General features: G+C 54.5%; 1 protein-coding gene across 1 annotated transcript; it reads left to right on the forward strand.

Moving 5' to 3' along the window:
- The first annotated feature begins 611 nt into the window (after positions 1-611).
- AMBP (protein) lies at positions 612-16,956 on the forward strand. Its single transcript, XM_065572012.1, is given in 10 exon segments — positions 612-2,343; positions 4,327-4,469; positions 5,619-5,695; positions 6,442-6,555; positions 7,070-7,171; positions 11,510-11,547; positions 14,047-14,129; positions 14,704-14,816; positions 14,819-14,869; positions 16,736-16,956. Coding segments are annotated over 10 exon segments (1,047 nt in total). The 5' UTR covers positions 612-2,223; the 3' UTR covers positions 16,942-16,956.
- The last annotated feature ends 2,639 nt before the right edge of the window (positions 16,957-19,595 follow it).

A 19,595-nucleotide genomic window follows, 5' to 3' on the forward strand; every position in this document is an offset into this window, starting at 1 on the left:
TGCCTCTCTCAGGCAAAACACCCATTGGCTTGGGTTCCAGAAGAAGATATTGGAAAATTCTGCGGGGGTGGGGGAAAAGGGCAGGATGGAGTTTGCAGCCAGCTTCTTTGGTTCTGCTCCTTTATTTGCAAATATTAGGTTAAACCCCTTGATTTTAAACTTTTTTTTTGTTTTTTTTGTTTTGTTTTGTCCTTTGCTCTGTTTGCAGTTTCCCTCTCACTGTTTGGTTTAGTTAATCAGTCTTTGAAGACAAACAGTCATGGGGAACAGCAAGGGGAACATGAAGCCAACCTGGCCTTGCATGGCTGATCTGGATTAAACCCTTTTCATTACTACTATAGGACAGTGAAAGAGCCTCTGTGGGGCTGGAGGTTAATGGTTCATTGTCAGTTGCTAAGATTTATCGCGGTGTGGCCATGCCGACAGCGAGTTAATTATGGCTGATGGTTACATGATGGCTTCCAGAAGAGATTGAAGTGGGAACTGATGCAAACACTTTGTCGCAACCTCTGATTCTATCTGTGGAGGAGGAAACAGGAAGTTCGGCCATTTGTTGATTGCAGTAACCCATCAAATCCAATCTAAGTATAGATACAATCAGGGAGCTACACATGGAAAACATTGTCTTTCTTTCCATTCTCTATGGCTTCTAAGTAATCAAGGGAGAGAAGGCGTCTTCTGTGATGATTCCTTTGTTCACTGGCTGGTGGGTTAGTCCTAGAGAAGGAAAGTCTTACAGTTAAACATCAGGATGGAGGATTAAAAGACCTGGGATCTGTTCCTGGCTCTGTCACAGACTCACTCTGTGACTTTAGGCAGATCACTTCACTACTCTGTCCTCAGTTTCCCCATCTGAAAAGTGGGCACAATGCTGCTTCCCTGCTGTTATAACATACAGAGCCACAGGCCTTCTTAAACAATGGGCTTTTATTTGGGAGCCATGAGCCACAAACAAAACAAGTGAGCTCCTGACTTTGTTCCTGGAGACCCCTCACTTTCCTGGACCCTTAGGACAGCACCGAGGCGTCGAGTGGCTGAATGGCATTGCTGCAAGCATGTCTCACTGCACCTACATCACAGCGCAGGAGGAGGCTTCCGTCATCCCCATCAGAGGGGGTGTGTAGGGCTCAGCTGGAAGGTGCTAGAACAGGGGTCGGCAACCTTTCAGAAGTGCTGTGCCGAGTCTTCATTTATTCACTCTAATTTAAGGTTTCGCGTGCCAGTCATACATTTTAACGTTTTTAGAAAGTCTCTTTCTATAAGTCTATAATATATAACTAAACTATTGTTGTATGTAAAGTAAATAAGGTTTTTAAAATGTTTAAGAAGCTTCATTTAAAATTAAATTAAAATGCAGAGCCCCCCGGACCGGTGGTCAGGATCCAGGCAGTGTGAGTGCCACTGAAAATCCGCTCGCGTGCCGCCTTCAGCACTCGTGCCATAGGTTGCCTACCCCTGTGCTAGAAAAACGCAGTGTTATTCTGACCAGCCTTTTAGCTCAGCACTTGTGAACATATATTCTGTCTCAGGGCACAAACAAAAATAGCACCAAGGTTTCTCCTCCGAGTCTTTAGTGGACAGAGGTTCAAATCATCAAAATACAACTTAGTTCAACATGCTTCTCAGTCTGGGAGATGGTAGTCATGGTGGTGGTAGGGGGGCAGGCTGTGGGTCAGGACTGAGGGGCATTGGCAGAGCTGGGCATGGAGAGATCCCAGGGCTGAACAAAGGGCACAGGCAGAGCTGTGAGGAGCAAGCTTTGTTCTATCCAGGACTATCAGTCCCTCATTTTCAAGACACTTGAATTCACACAAAGCTATTTGACAGTGGCTGCTGCTAACAACATCTAAAATGCTGCTGGTTGTTGGGTTAACCCTGTTGCTGCTTTGCCAGGGAAAGAAGCTCATTTCTGTTTTGCAGCAAAATAGCCCACCAAACAATGTGAATGGGTCAGCCACCTGAAAGGCACAAGCAGTGCTGTGACGCCTCACAGAAGCTTGGTCCAGAAGTCTCCATTTCCCCGAGCCTGCACTATCTGGATCCATCAGGGCTGCGCAATCTGTTTGATTGGCTGCCTGGGATGTACTCCGACATGCTCTGCCCACCCACGGCCATTCACCTCTTGCCGTGGCCAGGGGTTTGGAGTTCACATTTTGCAACGTCCACGTTCCAGGGCTGAGTCTGTCCATTCTGAAGCTGAGGGGCACAACCGACCTCGGAGCCATGAAGTTCCAGGAGTTCTTCTTCCTTCTCTTTCTTGCCAATCTGCCCACAGCCAGAGGGAGCCCGATTGGGAGCCAAGCCCAGGATATCCAAGTGCAGGAGAATTTCGACCCCGAACGGGTAACAACTGTCTAGCTCTTACATTAACTCTCAGGGGCAGATTAGAAAAGTGAAGTGTGTTTTGTCTCTAAAAATGTCAATATTTTCAATCATCGTCTCAGGTCCTCTTCCAACAAGAGCAGGGCCAGAGCTGGAAGGGTCTCGCTCTGATCCACATCAATTAGAGGGATACAGAGCTGGGGTGCTAGTGTGGGTGCTCCTGTGATGAATGTGTATTGGGATAGGTGCTGCATCTCACTGCGGACACCCTGATAGGAAGGGCTTAAGTGTGTGCAGAGGGGGAAGTGGATGAGTGAGTCTGTGTGATATAACAGATATGGACAATGCACCTTTCCCTGTAGGGTGCCCATGTGCATGCCTGGGGGGGCTGTAGGATTTGTATCAGACAGGGAACAATTTGTTATGTGGAAAAGAATCAGCGTACATTGCAGTGGGCGCAACCAGTCAAGGGAATCTGAGGGGAAACTATCTTGTGGGCAGAGCTGCCAGACTCTGGAGCCAAGTGGTTCCCCGTCAGATTTCTTTTAAGTGGCATTTAATAGACAACACTTTTCAAAGGCCACCCTGAGAAGGACTCAGACTGCTTGCCAGGCTGAGATGGGGTGTGGATTTCAGGGTGTCTACACTGTACCAGTGCAGCGCGGGTGGGGAAGAGAGCTCTCCGTTGGCACAGCAGAACCACCTCCACGAGCGGCAGAAGCCGTGTTGGCAGGAAAAGCTCCCTCCAACATAGCGCTGTGCACATGAATGCTTATGTCGTGTAACTTATGTCATTTGGGGGGTGGAATATTCACACCCTTGAGCGACATAAGTTTTGCCGACACAGGCTGTAGTGTAGACATAACCTATGTATCTATCTAGGCCAGTGCTCCCCAAACTTTTTACCTCATGCCCCCCCTTGCCCCTGTATGTGCCCCTCCCCCTAGAACCAGGGCCGGGAGTGGGGCTGCAGCTCCGGGAGCCGGGGGGACATGGATGGGGTAAGGAGGCCAAGGCTGGGGCCTCGGCCAGGGGTGGGGCCAGGAGTGGGGCCCGGGGCCTCAGCCAGGGGTGGGGCCAGGAGCCCTGAGCACGGTGCTGGCAGCTAGGGCCCCGGGCACAGGGCCAGGAGTGGAGGCCCGGGCGTGGGGCAAGCAGCCAAGGCTGGGGCCAGGAGTGGAGCTGGGTGGCACTCCCTCCCCTCCTCCCATGGGGCTGGCCCAGGCCCCAGCTGCGCCCCTCCCCAAATGTTCTTCTTCCCTCCCCCCGGGGGCATGCCCCACAGTCTGGGGACCTCTGATCAAGGCTTTGTACTGTGCATTAACTACTTTGTCTCTTCTGCTTTCTTCAGCCTTGGCACAAGCTGTTGGTCAGAGACATGGCTATAGGGCTGGCCCAGTGGGGTAATATGCAGCTATGTGAGAAGAAGGGTTTGGAGCTTGAGCCCAGCAGGAAGGAACAGCTAGTGTTCAGCAGCAGCTGTCCCTGCTGCCCCACAAGCAGAGTCAGGAGGCCGTGGGTCTGACACTAAGTTGGGAGGGCAAGTAGAAGTGCATTAGCCAGATGTTTCTGGACAACCCACAGCGAAATAGTTAATGATGTTAACATTTAAATTGCAATCATTAGATTTTGGAATTCATACACCTTGGAGATGTATGGGGTAGCTCACCCCTCTTAGCATTATCATTGGTGCAGGCTGGCTCAGGCCTGGTTCACACTCACAGAGCTTGCTGTGCAGCCCGAAGACCTGGGACCTGCTCCTGAAAAGCCTATAACCCCGCTGAAGTCTGTGGGATTTGTAGGGGCTCAGTCCCAGACCTATTTGGGCACCTGAGCTGACCCTTGGTGCCCCACAAGATCAGGCTCATCAGTATTTTGCAATGAGAGTTTAAACTCTGCAGAAAACTCTGAAAATTCCCCAAATCCTCGGCAGAGCTGGAATGTCCCTGGCCTGCCTGTGGCGCAGGGTGGGGCAGTCACAGGCTGTGCTCTCCTTTCTCCTAGGTCTATGGGAAATGGTATGACATTGCCACTGGCACAACATGCAAATGGATGAAGCAATACAAGGATAAATTCAACATGGGCACGCTGGTGCTGGCACCAGGGCTGACCAGTAATCAGATCAGCACCACCAGCACCAGACTCAGGTAGGCATTACCCAAAACACAGGAACACAACTTGGACGTACTGTGCACCCAGGAGACTCAGAGCTGCAGCTCCCTTCAGTGGGCCTGATTTTCAGAGCTGCTGCCCCCTGCAGGTCCCACTGGCTTCAGTCGGACGGTCCTGAAAATCAGACCCATTGCAATTATAATGTGGAGATATACCTATCTTGTAGAACTGGAAGGGACCCTGAAAAGTTATTGAGTCCAGCCCCCTGCCTTCACTAGCAGGACCAAGTACTGATTTTGCCCCAGATCCCTAAGTGGCCTCTTCAAGGATTGAACTCATAATTCTGGGTTTAGCAGGCTAATGCTCAAACCACTGAGCTATCTCAGTATTGCAGGGGGTCTGCTTACATACCGCCTGCTGCAATGCTGGACACAGCACTCCCCCATCTGTGCCTGAGATTAACCAGCTACAAAATGGGGGTATCGCTAGACAGCCTGTTCATGAAACCCTTTGAGATCTGGGGGTGAAATGAGAGGAGAGTCTGGGCACAGTGGGAAGGAGCTAATGGAGAAATTAATTCTGAATCCCAGGCATCTCTTGGTTGGAATTGCAACCTGGAAGGAGGGAATGAATTTCCATGGAAATACAGACCTTCAGAACCTACCCATGTGATTAAGGGACCCCCTGAACAGACACACAAGTTGATTGCAGACCTGATTGCAGACCCGTTATCTACTCCAGCTGAGGAGCAAGTCTAGCTTTGACTAATGCTGATGTTACTGGAGGTGCCTGGGACCTTTTGACTTGGCAGCATCAAAAGATGTTTACACGGCTCCTCCCTGCTTCCAGCACCAAAGCCTAAAAAGTCTTAAAATGACAGTACAAAATAAAAGGAGGCAAAACTGCTCGGTACTGTCCCACTATACTAGTCATGCAGAGTCAAATCCTGCTCCTTCCTCCTCATCTGTGGAGGCCCAGGTCCACCAGATTCATTGAGGCCAAAAGTGGGGGGGAGTTGGAGGTCTCTTGTGATGGGTGCTGGGGTGAGGGCAGGGCCAATGGATCCACAGCCCTAGGGGCCTACCGTGCATCACTTGGCAGTGACTAAAGAACTCTGATGGCCCGTGGTTGCAGTGGGACTGGGAATAGCTGCAGTTATTAGAGGTTTTCTCTCTCCTTCCCAGGCAAGGTGTCTGCACGCAGGTTTCTGGAGAGTACCAAAAAACCGACATACCTGGAAAATACACCTACTATAACCCTAGTAAGTGTGGGAAGGACAACTTTGGTTTTCTCCTAGAGCTGCATGTACTTAGAACCATTGGATGCAGAACTTGATGTAAAAAGAGAAGGGACGACAGCCCAGCAAGGAGTAAGGCGGGGATGAAACGAAGGGAAGCAAAATGCAACCAGCTACCTGGGATGGAAATCTAGTAGAGACTGTGAAACAGTCTCCCAATGGGCGTGGTAGAAGCTCCGTGGCTTAGGACATTTAAATCCAGGCTTTGGGATAAAGGTCTGAAGAAAGTAGTTCAGTGGCCAATCCTGTTCCAGATCTCTTCCTCCTCTAACTTTGAAGATCCCCCAACAGCAGTTGTAAATAAAAGTCCTGTCAGTTTCTCTTTTGAATCAGTTTAAGTTGTTTGTTTATTATCGCCCAGTGTTTTTAACTCTCTTAGATGCAGTGAAGTTACCTGGGTATAAAATGAGCAGTGAATCATGGCCAGTGAAATCAGGTCACGTGCAGCGCATACACTGTGGGGTAGCCTTGGGGCCCTGCACGGATGGTACATCTCCCTGCAGTGAGGCCACGTTAGCTCAAACTGGCGCTACTTCAAAGCCACCACGGTTTAGGCAGAAGCAGCCAGGTTCAGCAAATAGCACAGGCTAGGACCCTGGCCCAGCTGCCACATTTCATCCAGCCCATTTTCAAAGGGCAGATTATCCCCTTTTCACATCCGTTTAGAGAAGTGCCCACTGGCGGCTGCGTGTGTATTTCCTTTTCTGCAGGCTGGGACGTGACCATCGACTCCTATGTGGTGCACACCAACTATGAGGAATACTCCATCATTCTAATGCAGAAGAAAAGTAGCTTTGGACTGACCATTACAGCCAAACTCTATGGTACGTGTCTGTGACCAGGGCATCTGGCTGTGGCATTCGCAAAGTGCTCAGGCCCCTGCATCCATCACGGGGTGACAGTGAGGCTGTTGCCCTGGTGCTGTATGATCTGAGCTGTGTGGGGCTCAACACCTGTTCCAAACTGGAGAGTCTGGACCAGCCCAAGTTTGGTCACAAGAGGCCTGAGTCCCCACACAATTATCCCCCCAATTGGGGGTCATTTGATCTGGCTTTGGCAGGGTCTGCTCAGGAGAGGCCCAGGGCTGGGGTGTCAAGGTTTGTGTCTCATCAGGATTGAGGTGCAATACAAATATTAGTCCTTACAAGTACTTGGCCGCTGCTGGGGACAGGCTGATGGAGCAAAGATCTGACCTGGTACCTAAATGGGGGAAGCTTGCTCAGAGTGGGCCTGCCTTGAGCTGCAGGAGCTTTGTGGGAGGGATGTGGGGGTGGGATTTCAGACCCCTCCCAACCCAGACACCACTATCACACCTGCTGAAGTTTGGGTTCTCTCCAGGCAGGAGCCCGGAGCTGCGAGAAGACCTTATTGTGGATTTCAGGCAGTTTGCTCAGGAGATGGGGATTCCTGAGGACTCCATCTTCATCATGCTTAACAAAGGTAACCCAGCTATGATCAGAGTGTCACTGCAGGGCCCCCCTCCTCCCCTTGGCCTCAGGCACCTCCATGGTCTGTATGTTCTGTGACTCGCCCACTTTTTCCAGACCACACTGTCCGCTCTAGCCCGACAGCAGGGAGGGAGAATGCAGCATGTCTGTGTGACGGGTTCCCCATGGGATGCCACCTGGAACTGGTGTACCACTGAGTCTGCCTGACCCACAAGCCTGGGCTCCCTTTACACTGTATTGCTGTGACAGGCCCTCAAGCCCCCTCCAACACACATACAGGTAGGGACACACCCAGCTGCAGCTACACACACATGCTGAGATCTAGGGATTCTCTGCATGGGAAGGCTCAGCTAAGGCACCTCACAGTTCCTCAGGTATGCACCTACCCCCCCCCCTTTGGAGTGTAAACCCAAAATTATATCATCTTACGCTGCACAGGGAACCGTACAGCACAAGCTTATGAAATTCGCCCCCTCCCTCGATGTGGAGGAAGATATGCAGCAGCTCACTGGCCCCAGTTTTGAGTCCCATACACTGGTTTTAGACAAAACAAAAACAAGTTTATTAACTACAAAAGATAGATTTTAAGTGATAGCAATCAGATCAAAGCAGATTACCTAGCAAATAAACTAAAACACAATTTAAGCCTAATATACTAAAGACACTGGATGTGAGTAGCAAATTCTCACCCTAAGTTTTGTTTTAGGCAGTTTGTAGAGATTCTTGAGGGCAAGCTGCACTTGTTTGAGCTTAAATTTACAGGTATTCTTTTCACAGGCTAGAAACCCCTCTAGCCTGGGTTCAGCCCTTCTCCCCTAGTCTAGTCTTCGTTTCTCAGGTGTTTCCAGCAATCTTCTTGGGCGGGGAGTCAGTGGACAACCACAATTGTGTCACTCCCCTGCCTTAAATAGCTTTTGTATATGGCGGGAACCTTTTGTCTCCTCTCTTAGTTCCCACACCTGGTCAGTGGAAAAACAGTACCAGGTGATTTGGTCACATGCCCCTGTAGGGACACAGCAGCCATGACTTGTAGGCTGTTTGTAGCAGCCTCAAGAAGGCCCCCAGGAAGGCTCCCTGGTGGGAGATTAGCATCTTCTAAGACCTTCTGTTTTCCCTAATGGCCCTTCCCAGCCAGCCATCTAGACTGATTGCATTCTGTCTAGTGGGCATTCCCCAGATGTAAACACATTTGTAATAGATGCATAGACAATATTCCTAACTTCAGATACCGAAATGATACATGCATACAAATAGGATAATCATATTCATTAATCATAAACTTTCCAATGATATCTCACATGCCTTATCTTGCAAAAAATACATCATAATTATGCCAAAATCATATCATAATAATATTACTATGAAGAATAAGGGGTGTAGTGCCACAGGTAGGTTGGAAGAGCAGAGAAGAGAAGTCATCCAGGGGCTTGAAGGGATGGACAAGAAGCAGGAAAGTGGGAGAAAGGAAGAGAGATCTGTGGTGAGTAAGAAGTAGCAGAGAGGAGCTGTGTGGAGACAAGGTGACTGGGCCGTCTCTGAATGGATCAGGCTCCCAGGCCCCATGCACCTTCAGCTACAGTCCAGAACAGAGCCGCATGATGGGCTCACAGGTGGCCGGATGCTGTGATGATGGGCACGGGTTAGTTAGACAGCTGCAGGCCTCCAGGAGGCTTAGGCATAGTGCACCCCCAAGCAGCATCATTTCCCACTCTTGTGTAGAATGGGAACCCTTGTCACCATTCCCAGCCCTGACGTGTCACTTGCACCCTCACTCGGCTGCTGGATCATTGCCCCACACATGCTGCCCAGCTCCTGAATGCCAGGAGTCCCCGGGAGGGAGGGGGAGTTCCTCCCACTCCTCCCACTTGCACTCCCTACCAGTGAGGTTGCATGCGTTTCCACTGACGAGTTAGACGGAATCCCCTCCATGAGCTCATGTGCTAGTTGGCCAGAGAGGTCCCTGGTGAGTGACAGTCCACCCACACCCCACCCTGTTCAGCTCACTGCAGCAGCAGCTCTGCTGAGCCCCCCTGGTGGAGAAGGAAAAGGGCAAGAACCAGGGGCTGTATCAGGGCGGCTCGCCACCACGGAGTGCCCAGTGCGGGGAGGGGGAGTGCCTGGGGACAGCAGCACGAGGCTACAGTGGGGGACGCTGTTGCAGAGTGTGATGAAAGGCTTCTGCAGAGAGACGCCTGAGACCAGGCAGCTGCCCTAGGCAGGGAGCCTGGGAGGAGGAAGAGAAACCTGGGGTTGGGACTTGGATTTTGAGTTTTATTTGTAGTTTATTTCATATGAATTAACCCAGCCCCAAGGAGGAGTCCTTCTGGCCAAGGGAAAGCCTGAGGGACGTTTTATTTGAACACTCCAAGAGGGGAAACTGAGGCTGACTATCTGTAGTGTGATCCTAGGCCCCAAGGGGGTGCATGGGCTGTGGCATTGGAAGGGCTGAACTAGGACACACAGTCACTCTGCATTTGAATCACTTGATGGGGAGCTCCCTATGGACACAGGAGGTAACTGCCCTGCCCTGCTTGGCACTGGGGAGGCCCAGCTGGAGTGCTGTGTGCGGTTCTGGGTGCCGCACTTTAGGAAAGATGTGGACAAATTGGAGGGAGGCCAGAGGAGAGGAACAAAAATGATTAAAGGTCTAGAAAACCTGACCTGTGAGGAAAGGTTCAGAAAACTGGGCCTGCTTAGTCTTGAGAAATGAACACTGAGAGGGGATCTGACAACAGGCTTCAGACATGTTAAGGGCTGTTATAAAGATCACGGTGTCCACAAGAAGGAATGGGGGTAATCTGCAGCAAAGGAGATTTAGGCTGGCTGTTAGGACAGTGAAGCACTAGAATAGGTTAGTGAGGGAGGTTGCGGAATCCCTGTTGTGACGGGTTGGATCACAGAAACTCCCTTGGGAACTGCCAACTCATGTGCCAAGACTACTTCTGCCCCTGCTTTCCCTGCCAGCCTGGGACGCCAGCACCCTGTCTTGTTGAACCAGACATGCCCGTCTGCTCCAACACAGACCCAGGGTCTGAACCACGTGCCCCAAAGCTGCAGACTTAACTGAAAGCAACTTAAGAAGTGTTCCTATCTTTAACACTCAGATGCCCAACTCCCAATGGGGTCTAATCCCAAATAAATCCATTCTACCCCGTATAAAGCTTATAGAGGGTAAACTCATAAATTGTTCGCCCTCTATAACACTGATAGAGAGATATGCACAGCTGTTTGCCCCCCCCCCCCCAGGTATTAATACATACTCTGAGTTAATTAACAAGTAAAAAGTGATTTTATTAAATACAGAAAGTAGGATTTAAGTGGTTCCAAGTAGTAGCAGACAGAACAAAGTGAATTACCAAGCAAAATAAAATAGAACATGCAAGTCTATATCTAAGAAACTGAATACAGATAAAAACCTCACCCAGTAAGCTTCCTTTTACAGACTAGTCTCCTAGTCTGGGTCCAGCAATCACTCACACCCCCTGTAGGGACTGTTCTTTGTTCCAGTTTCTTTCAGGTCTCCTTGGGGGTGGGGAGGCTCTCTCTTTAGCCAGCTGAAGACCACATGGAGGGGTCTCCCACAGGCTTAAATCTCTTGTGGGTGGAGACCCCACTCCTCTCTCCTATGCAAAGTCCAGCTCTAAGATGGAGTTTTGGAGTCACATGGGCAAGTCACATGTCCATGCATGACTCCGTTTTTACCAGCCAAGCCACATTCCTGGGAAGGCTCTGATGTGGACTGGCATCTTCAAGTTCATTGTTGGCTTAAGTGGTTTTTGATTGGGCACTTAATTTGCACTTTTCTCAAGAAGCTGACCAAATGCTCTAGCCTTTCTGTTCATGTGCACTATGGGGACACAGATACGCTGCATGGTCCATGAGAGCCTTGCCAGCCTATTCTCTAGCAATGCCTGGTACTACAGCCTGGGGCTGCCTTCACTTCTGTCACATAGGTCTTGGGGTGGTGGGAGAGAATCCAAGGGCCCAACCAGCTGCACCTGCCCACTCCTCCTGCCCTCACTCCGCCCGCTCTTGCCCGTGCCAGTTCCAGGTAGTTCAGATCAGCCCCCACGAAGGGGCCATGCAGATAGCATGGAAGAGTGGTGGGATTCCTAAGCTTCACTCTGCATGCAGACCTGGGGGGAGCGTGGGGCCTCCTGGAAGTCAGTAGAGTTTATCCCTGTAGACAGAGTGCACATGTGTCCGGCGATGATAGAGGTAAACTGGACAGAGTTGGGCAGGCCTGTTAGGAGCTGCCTCTCTCCACCAACAGATTCCATCTCCTATCTCCCATCCTACTAACGCTCTCCTGTCCTGTCCCTTGGTGCAGGTGAATGTGTTCCTAGCGAGACCCAACCTGAACCCAAGGTGAGTCGATGGGGCTGGATGGAACCTCACAAGCTGAATTTCCTGGGTCTGCAGAGAGTTGTGCTGGAGCGTTAGGCGTCCCTCCAGAAAGTGCAGTCTGGAACTCCACGTTCATTGTGGGATCCAGGCCGCTGGATTAAGGGGGCGCGTGCTGCTCAGGCTGCCAGCTCTTCAGAAGGGCCCAGCCTGGCTTTCTCAGCCACCTTGGGAGATGGCCCTTCACCAGCGCTGATGTCTCTTGATGTGCTTGTGTCTATGATGACAGTAGACTTGTAAGGAGCCTAGGGTTCAGTAGAACGAAATGGGCGCAAGGCAGCAGCGGCTCCAGGCACCAGAGCAGCAAGCGCATGCCTGGGGCGGCAAGCCGCGGGGGGCGCCCTGCCGGTCCCTGTGAGGGCGGCAGTCAGGCAGCCTTCAGCGGCGCGCCTGCGGGAGGTCCGCCAGTCCCGCGGCTTCGGCGGCAATTCAGCGGCGGGTACGCCGAATCCGCGGGACCAGTGGACCTCCCGCAGGCGCGCCACCGAAGGCAGCCTGCCTGCCGTGCTTGGGCAGCAAAAAAGCTAGAGCCACCCCTGGCGCAAGGGGTTAGCTTCTAAGCCGAGGAAAGACCCCACGAAGACGCCGCTTTGTTACAATTGATTTTACTTTAATGTTCCATGTTTGGTGCAAGTAGCCAGTTCTGGAGCCCCCTGTCCACCTGTGTGCCCCACCTGGACTCAGAGGGACCCCCTTCGAAAAGGGAGAAGGCATGTCAGTATCTGTGGCCTGTTTATACCTTAGGGCCAAGCCCTCCGCTGGGTAAATTGGTGCCAATTGGTGCCAACAGCCCTTTAATTAGTCTCAGATGTAGTGGAGGTTATTTGTGAGACACTTGGTCACTAGGAAGTGGTCTGAGACCACCAAACTCATGGCATACAGGGGCTATCAAATGGCCAATAACTTTTAGGTGACGAAGAGGCGAAAAGCCTCATGTCCCATTACCTGTCCCAGAAGTCCAGCTCCTGCCAAAAAGCAGGATGACCTAACATACTTTTTCACACAACACATACTTAGTCTGTGGAACTCACTGCTACAAGATATCACAGAGGCCAAGAGCAGAGCCAAACTTCACTGACTGGCACTGTGACTCCAGGTCATGCCACTTGGCTTGCGGGTCCTCAAATGGGGCACCCAGTGCAAGCTGCAGCTTTTGTTCTTGCCCCCCTCCCCCGGACAGCCCTGGCAGTCCGTTCCTAGGGGTGCACATACTTCTTTGCTTGATGGACGACAGCTGCTTGCTTCGTTACGGACTGCGCTGTTCGGGTTTGCTGGAGGAAGAAGCTCAGTGGGTATCTCTGTGCAGCACAGTAGCTGTGCTAGCACTGCTCACGCTGACATAGCAGCATGGCCACTGTGCCACGGATGGACTAGCCGCTTGAGTACAGCCCGATGCGCTACCCGGGTATGTACTTGAGCAGCCAGCTGGAGCCCACCGGCCACAAGCAGAGACAGCGCTATACATCTACCCGAGCTGGGACTACACCCCCCAGCTGTCCCTCCCTCCCCCCGCTGGTACATCTACCCGAGCTGGGACTGACACCCCCCAGCTGTCCCTCCCTCCCCCCGCTGGTACATCTACCCGAGCTGGGACTACACCCCCCAGCTGTCCCTCCCTCCCCCCGCTGGTACATCTACCCGAGCTGGGACTGACACCCCCCAGCTGTCCCTCCCTCCCCCCGCTGGTACATCTACCCGAGCTGGGACTGACACCCCCCAGCTGTCCCTCCCTCCCCCCGCTGGTACATCTACCCGAGCTGGGACTGACACCCCCCAGCTGTCCCTCCTTCCCCCGCTGGTACATCTACCCGAGCTGGGACTACACCCCCCAGCTGTCCCTCCCTCCCCCCGCTGGTACATCTACCCGAGCTGGGACTACACCCCCCAGCTGTCCCTCCCTCCCCCCGCTGGTACATCTACCCGAGCTGGGACTGACACCCCCCAGCTGTCCCGCCCTCCCCCCGCTGGTACATCTACCCGAGCTGGGACTGACACCCCCCAGCTGTCCCTCCCTCCCCCCGCTGGTACATCTACCTGAGCTGGGACTGACACCCCCCAGCTGTCCCTCCCTCCCCCCCGCTGGTACATCTACCCGAGCTGGGACTGACACCCCCCAGCTGTCCCTCCCTCCCCCGCTGGTACATCTACCCGAGCTGGGACTGACACCCCTGCCATTCCCAGGGATGAAGAGGGAGCGGAACGCTGCAGAAGCTCTGTTAGAAATCCCAGTGATTTCCCAGGCCCATCCTTCACGTGGGAGAATATGTTCTGCCCAGGGACCCACTCCGCGTGGGCCTGCTCCTGCTCCCAGGGGGGTTGTGTCCCCCACCTTATAGGCCTGTGGAATCTCTGCATTCGTTGCCATCTTAGGAGAGATGCTGGAATTTATGGCTCACGGTTTTTCCACTGCATTGTCGATGGAAACTTGTTCACCTAACGAGCTGCTCTTTCTTCTGTGTGCAGAGGGATCGGAGAGCTGTCCTGCCCGAGCAAGAGGGCTCAGGTGCAGGTCCCCTGCCGCCACTCAGCAGCAAAAAGGAAGGTCTGTACTAAGGTGGGGTCTCACCATGCTCTGGGGATGGCTGGAGTACTCCACTGGGACTCTCCTCCTCCATCTGCCTGGAAAAGGGATGGCTGTGCACAGACCTCTGCGGGAGCAGAAACACAGAATAAATTCATGTTGATAACCTCAATTTTTACCTGCCATAGCTTTTCTAGGCAGCCAGGTGCTATCACTTTAAGCCTCCTGCCTCGGGACCTTCCAGGGCTACTGGCAACTGCAGTGTGGCCATCAGAGAGCTGGGACTCTCTGCCTTTTCCAGTGGGACACAGCTCTCTATGCTACAAATCTGCCCCTAGTCCAGGACTGACCATTGCTCCCCCTGCCCCACAGAGCTGGGTGATCTCCACGGGAAATCCCAGAGATGGGGGAAAGCAGCACATGGAAATGGGAGATGTTTGAATCTCCTCAGAGGTTTGGGGGTTAGGCTATGTCCCTGGAGAGATGGCTCACTGGGCAGAGGACACGGCCATGTAGCCCCTGGATGTCACCACCACATGCCACGTGGTTCTGTGGGTGTAAAACTCAATTCACTAGGCTCAACCTCTTGATGTGCTCAGATTTCTGCGGCTGAATAAAGATGTGGGCCCCTGCATGGGGATGAACGTTCGGTTCTTCTACAACTCCTCTTCTATGGCCTGCGAGACCTTCCACTATGGTGGCTGTCTTGGGAACGGAACAACTTCCCTTCGGAAAAGGAGTGTCTTCAGACCTGTAGAACCGAGGGTAAGGAGGGCAGCCCTTCAAAGTCCGAGCAACCGTCTTTGCAGTCCCTGGCCAGATTTTGGTCAGATTTTGCTGTCCCTCTGATCTGTGCGCCCCCAGCCTTCTGCTCCTCCTGTGTGGTCGAGGCTTTCTGCTTCAAAGCTCTTTCCTTGTGCAAGTGACCCAGGCTCAGTGCCGTGGGGAAGCGACACGCTCACGTGCTGCCAGTGTGGAGGGAGCCCAGCGCAGTGGGGACAGCTCTGAGAAATCAGCCAGGGGCCAAAATGAGACCAAACAGTGTCCATGCCCAAGGCCTGACTGCAGGAGGTGACTTGAAAATGGAGAGGTAGCTAGAACTGAGCGAGTCACTGATTTTTGTGATTCAGGGGCCACAGCAAAACCCATTAGTTTTGGATAGGGTGACCAGACAGCAAGTGTGAAAAACTGGGACAGAGGGTGGGGGGCAATAGGGGCCTATATAAGAAAAAACCCCAAATATCGGGACTGTCCCTATAAAATCTCTGCCCCCACCTGCCCAAGGCTCTGGGAGGGAGTTTGGGTGAGGGAGGAGGTCTGGGGTGCAGGCCCTAGGCTGGGGCAGGGGATTGGGGTGCAGGGTGCAGGCTCTGGGAGGGAGTTTTGGGATGGGAGGGGTGCAGAGGGATGGGGTGCAGGGGTGAGGGCTGTGGGTTGTGGCTGCAGATGAGGGTATGGAGTGTGGGAGGGGTTCAGGGTGAGAGTAGGGGTGAGGGCTGTGTCTGGGGCTGGGAATGGGAGGTTTGGGGTGTGGGAGGGGCTCAGGGCGAGAGTAGGAGTGTGGGGGGTGAGGGCTCTGGCTGGGACTGGGGATAAGGTGTTTGGGGTGCTGGAGGGTCTCAGGGCTCAGGCAGAGGATTGAGGGTGCGGTGGGGGGGGTGAAAGCTCTGGCTGGAGGTGCGGTCTCTGGGGTGGGGCAGGGCTGGGAATGAGTTTGGGGTACAGGCAGGCTGCTCTGGGACAGGGGCCAGAGAGCAGACTCCCCCCAGCCCTTTCCCTGCCGGCAGCAGCAAGCTCTGGGGGAGGAGCCCCCCTTTCCTGCTCCCCCAGCAGCACACTCACCCCCACCACTGTCACTGCATGTGTTCCTAGGGCCCCTCTCAGGTCCAAGAATCTCCCTTGCCTCCCCTGTGGTGGGTGCCGGGGGGTGCTGCGTGCGCCTCCTCCCCTGCTGTTGCCCTTGACTGTAGCCTCACTGGGGGTGAGGGATGGGGCTGCCTCCTTGCCCAGCATGGGGCAGGAGTGGTGACTGCGGGCAGGGGGGTCCCCTGTGCTGCTAGGGGCCCATTGGAAAAGGGAAGGGTCTGAGGGGGAAGGGCAGGCTCTGAGTCAGTCTGCCCTGGCAGTGGAGATAGGGGGCACTAGGACCCTGGGACGCAGCACATGGAAGAGACTGGGACACTGCTCTGGGGCGTGAAAGGCGAGTGGGGGGCGGGGGCAGCAAGTCGGGGCCAGGGGACACTCAGGGAAGGCGTGGGGGGGGGGGCTGCAGGTGGGGCCAGGGCAGGGACACCCGGCCCCAAGTATTGCTGGAGCTGGGCCCCTGGCTCTGAATATTGCTGGTGCCCGAGCAATATGGAACTCGCGGCCTATGGGGAGGGGGCATTCTGCTGGTTTACCTAGCCCGCTGCAGTTAAAGCACTACCACTTGGGTGCAGACAAGCCTGCCCCTGACAGTCCCACTCCTCTCCTCCACCCACCAGATATGCCAGCGTGGCAGATTCTGCTGCCTGCCCACTGCATGCATCCTTTTCCTTCCACTGGCTCCCGGTCCATAACTGGGGGAGCTCCAGGCCTTGGGCCTGGGAAGAATGGTATTCCACTTTCTCCCCTCTTGTCTCTTTCTCCCAGCGGCCTGCAGGTTACCCATCGTTCCAGGGCCCTGTCAGCAACCAGTGAAGCTCTGGGCCTTTGATGCAACCCAGGGCAAGTGCACTACCTTCAACTATGGAGGCTGCCAGGGCAACGGGAACAAGTTCTACACGGAGAAGGAGTGCAAGGAATACTGCGGGGTCCCGGCAGATGGTACGGCTCGCCCGGTACTATCACAGAGCTAACCCTGCTTCAGCAGCCATTGGCTCCGGCCCTCTCGGCCCACCAGCATTTGCAGCTCAGGGAAGTTGGTTCTTCCAGGAAGGACGTAACATGACATCGTCTCTCTGCCCCCCTCAGCCCTGCTGCCAGATCCTCTTGCCCCAGGCCCTGGCTTCCTCTGGGCCCTGGGGGTGCTCCCCAGTCCATCCCAGGCCTCCGCCCCCTCTTCCCCCAAGCTCCCACCCCTGCCCTGCCTCTCACAGCCCCACTCCACCCCTTCTCCCAAGCCCCCATCCCCCTCTACCTCTTCCTGCCCAGCTCCGCCCTCTTCCCCCAGCGCCTCCCGCACACCACAGAACAGCTGATCGCCGGGGATGGCGGGAGCTGGAAGGGAAGGGGGAGCTTGGCTGCCGGTTAGGGTTTCCAGGCGTCCGGTTTTCGACTGGAACGGCCCGGTTGAAAAGGGACACTGGTGGCTCCGGGCTGCTAAAAGTCTCGTTGGCTGCTCGCAGCGGGGCAGGCAGGGTGCTGTGGCCAATGGGAGCTGCAGGGGCAGCACCTGGGAGCAGAGGCCACAGAGCCATGTGGCTGCGCCTCTGCCTAGGGACCGCAGGGACATACCTGCTGCTTCCGGGACTGGAGCCTGCACCCCGAACCTCCTCTTGCACCCCAACCCCCTACCCCAGCCCTGAGCCCCCTCATGCACCCAAACTTGAGCCCGTAGCCCCCTCCCCACCTCCTCCTGCACTCCGAACCCCTCAGCCTCAGCCCAGAGCCCCTTCCTGCACCCCAAATCCCCCTCCCCACCCCCTCCCGCACTCCTACACTCTACCCAGCCCAGAGACCCCTCCTGCACCCCAAACTCCTCATCCCCGACCCCATCCCAGAGCCCACCCCTGCAGCCAGAGACCCCCCCACACACTCCAACCCCCTGCTCCAGCCCTGAGCCCCCTCCTGCACCCAAACTTGAGTCTGGAGTCCCCTCCCCACCTCCTCCTGCACTCCGAACCCCTCGACCTCAGCCTGGAGCCCCTTCCTGCACCCCAAAGCCCCCTCCCCACCCCCTCCTGCACTCCAACACCCTACCCCAACCCGGAGCCCCCTCCTGCACCCAAACTAGAGCCCGGAGCCCCCTCCCCACCTCCTCCTGCATTCGAAACCCTCGACCTCAGCCCGGAGCCCCTTCCTGCACCCCAAAGCCCCCTCCCCACCTCCTCCTGCACTCCAAACTCCTCTGTCTCAGTCCGGAGCCCCCACCCGCAGCCAGAGCCCTCACCCCCTCCCACACCCCAACACCCTCCTGCACCCCAAACCCTTCATCCCTGGCCCCACACCAGAGCCTGTACCCCCAGCCGGAGCTCTCATCTCTCCCTGTACCCCAACCTCCTACCCCAGTCCTGAGCCCCCTCCTGCATCCCAACCCCCTCATCCTTGGCCCCACACCAGAGCCTGCATCCCCAGTCGGAGCTCTCACCCCTTCCTGCACCCCAACCCCCTGCCCCAGCCCAGTGAAAAGGAGCACGCGAGGGTGGGGGAGAGCGAGTGACAGAGGGACGGATGGAGTGAGTGGGGCGGGGCCTTGAATAAGGGGTGGGGCAGAGGGCGCCTGCCCCTCTTGCTTTGCCTGCCCCCTGCTGGTGAGTGAGCAGAGTTAACCATTCGAAACCATAACAAGTGCTTGGCACTAATGTTGCGTCGGTGACCGGGCAGTGAGTGATCATGCCCTGTGAGGAAAGCGGGAGCCATGCCTAGTGGTTAGTGCAGGAGTTGGTCTCCAGGAATTGGCTGCCAGGGGCCAGAGGCCAAGGGTCAGAGCTGAAGTCTGAAGTCAGAATGGGAGACAAGGCAGGAGCAGGGCTGGCAATGAACAAGAGCTATCACAGTCGGGAGCGAGTGCTTTGAGCAGCCACTAAACTGATGCTGCTGGGCTTAAGAGCTGGCTACAGGCCAGCTGTGCTCGTTAGGTTGCCCGGAGACTGGCTCTCTGGCAGGCCCTGCTTCCTGCCATGCAGCACTTTTCACCAGTCCTTTACATCTGTGGAGAATGGGTTGCTCCTTTTTAAGAGGCAGGGAAACTGAGGCACACCACAGAGACAGGCTAGTGCCGACATTTCAAAGCTGGTGCCTACAGTTAAATATCTAAATCCATTTGTAAGGCTCTAAATCCAGACCTCCTAAGGCAGCAGCCTGGATTTCAGAGGCCCTGAGTCCCTGCAGCTCCAAGTAAAGGCAACACGCCGGAAAATCTGGCTGGTTCTATTCACACTGTTCCTGGTTTATGGCTCTAGGTGCTCACTGCAGGCACCCACCTTGGAAAGTGTTTTCCTAAGTGACTTTCTCGAGTCAGTGGCAGAAGCAGGAAGAGAACTTAGGTATCCTTTTTGCCAGTTTCCTACTCTAGCCAGGTGCTACTCCCCTCTGGGGTGGTCCTGAATGCGTCAACAGCTCTGCTACACAATGCACTTAGCTCTGAGCTGCTATTGGCAAATAGGTTTCCATTAACCACTTGGCTTCTGCCTGCTGTCACAGGTACATCCCAGATCTGCCAGGTACCCAGTCCAGTGTCAGTATCTCAAGGGAACGTTGGCGCTCCCTGAGCTCTGATGGGAAGAAGGACTAATTTTGGGGTTATATCCTGTGCTAGCTGTGTGGGTCAAGGATTAATGAAGCCATGTCT

The sequence above is a fragment of the Chrysemys picta genome, chromosome 18 (assembly GCF_011386835.1).
Source record: "Chrysemys picta bellii isolate R12L10 chromosome 18, ASM1138683v2, whole genome shotgun sequence".
NCBI lineage: Eukaryota > Metazoa > Chordata > Testudines > Emydidae > Chrysemys > Chrysemys picta.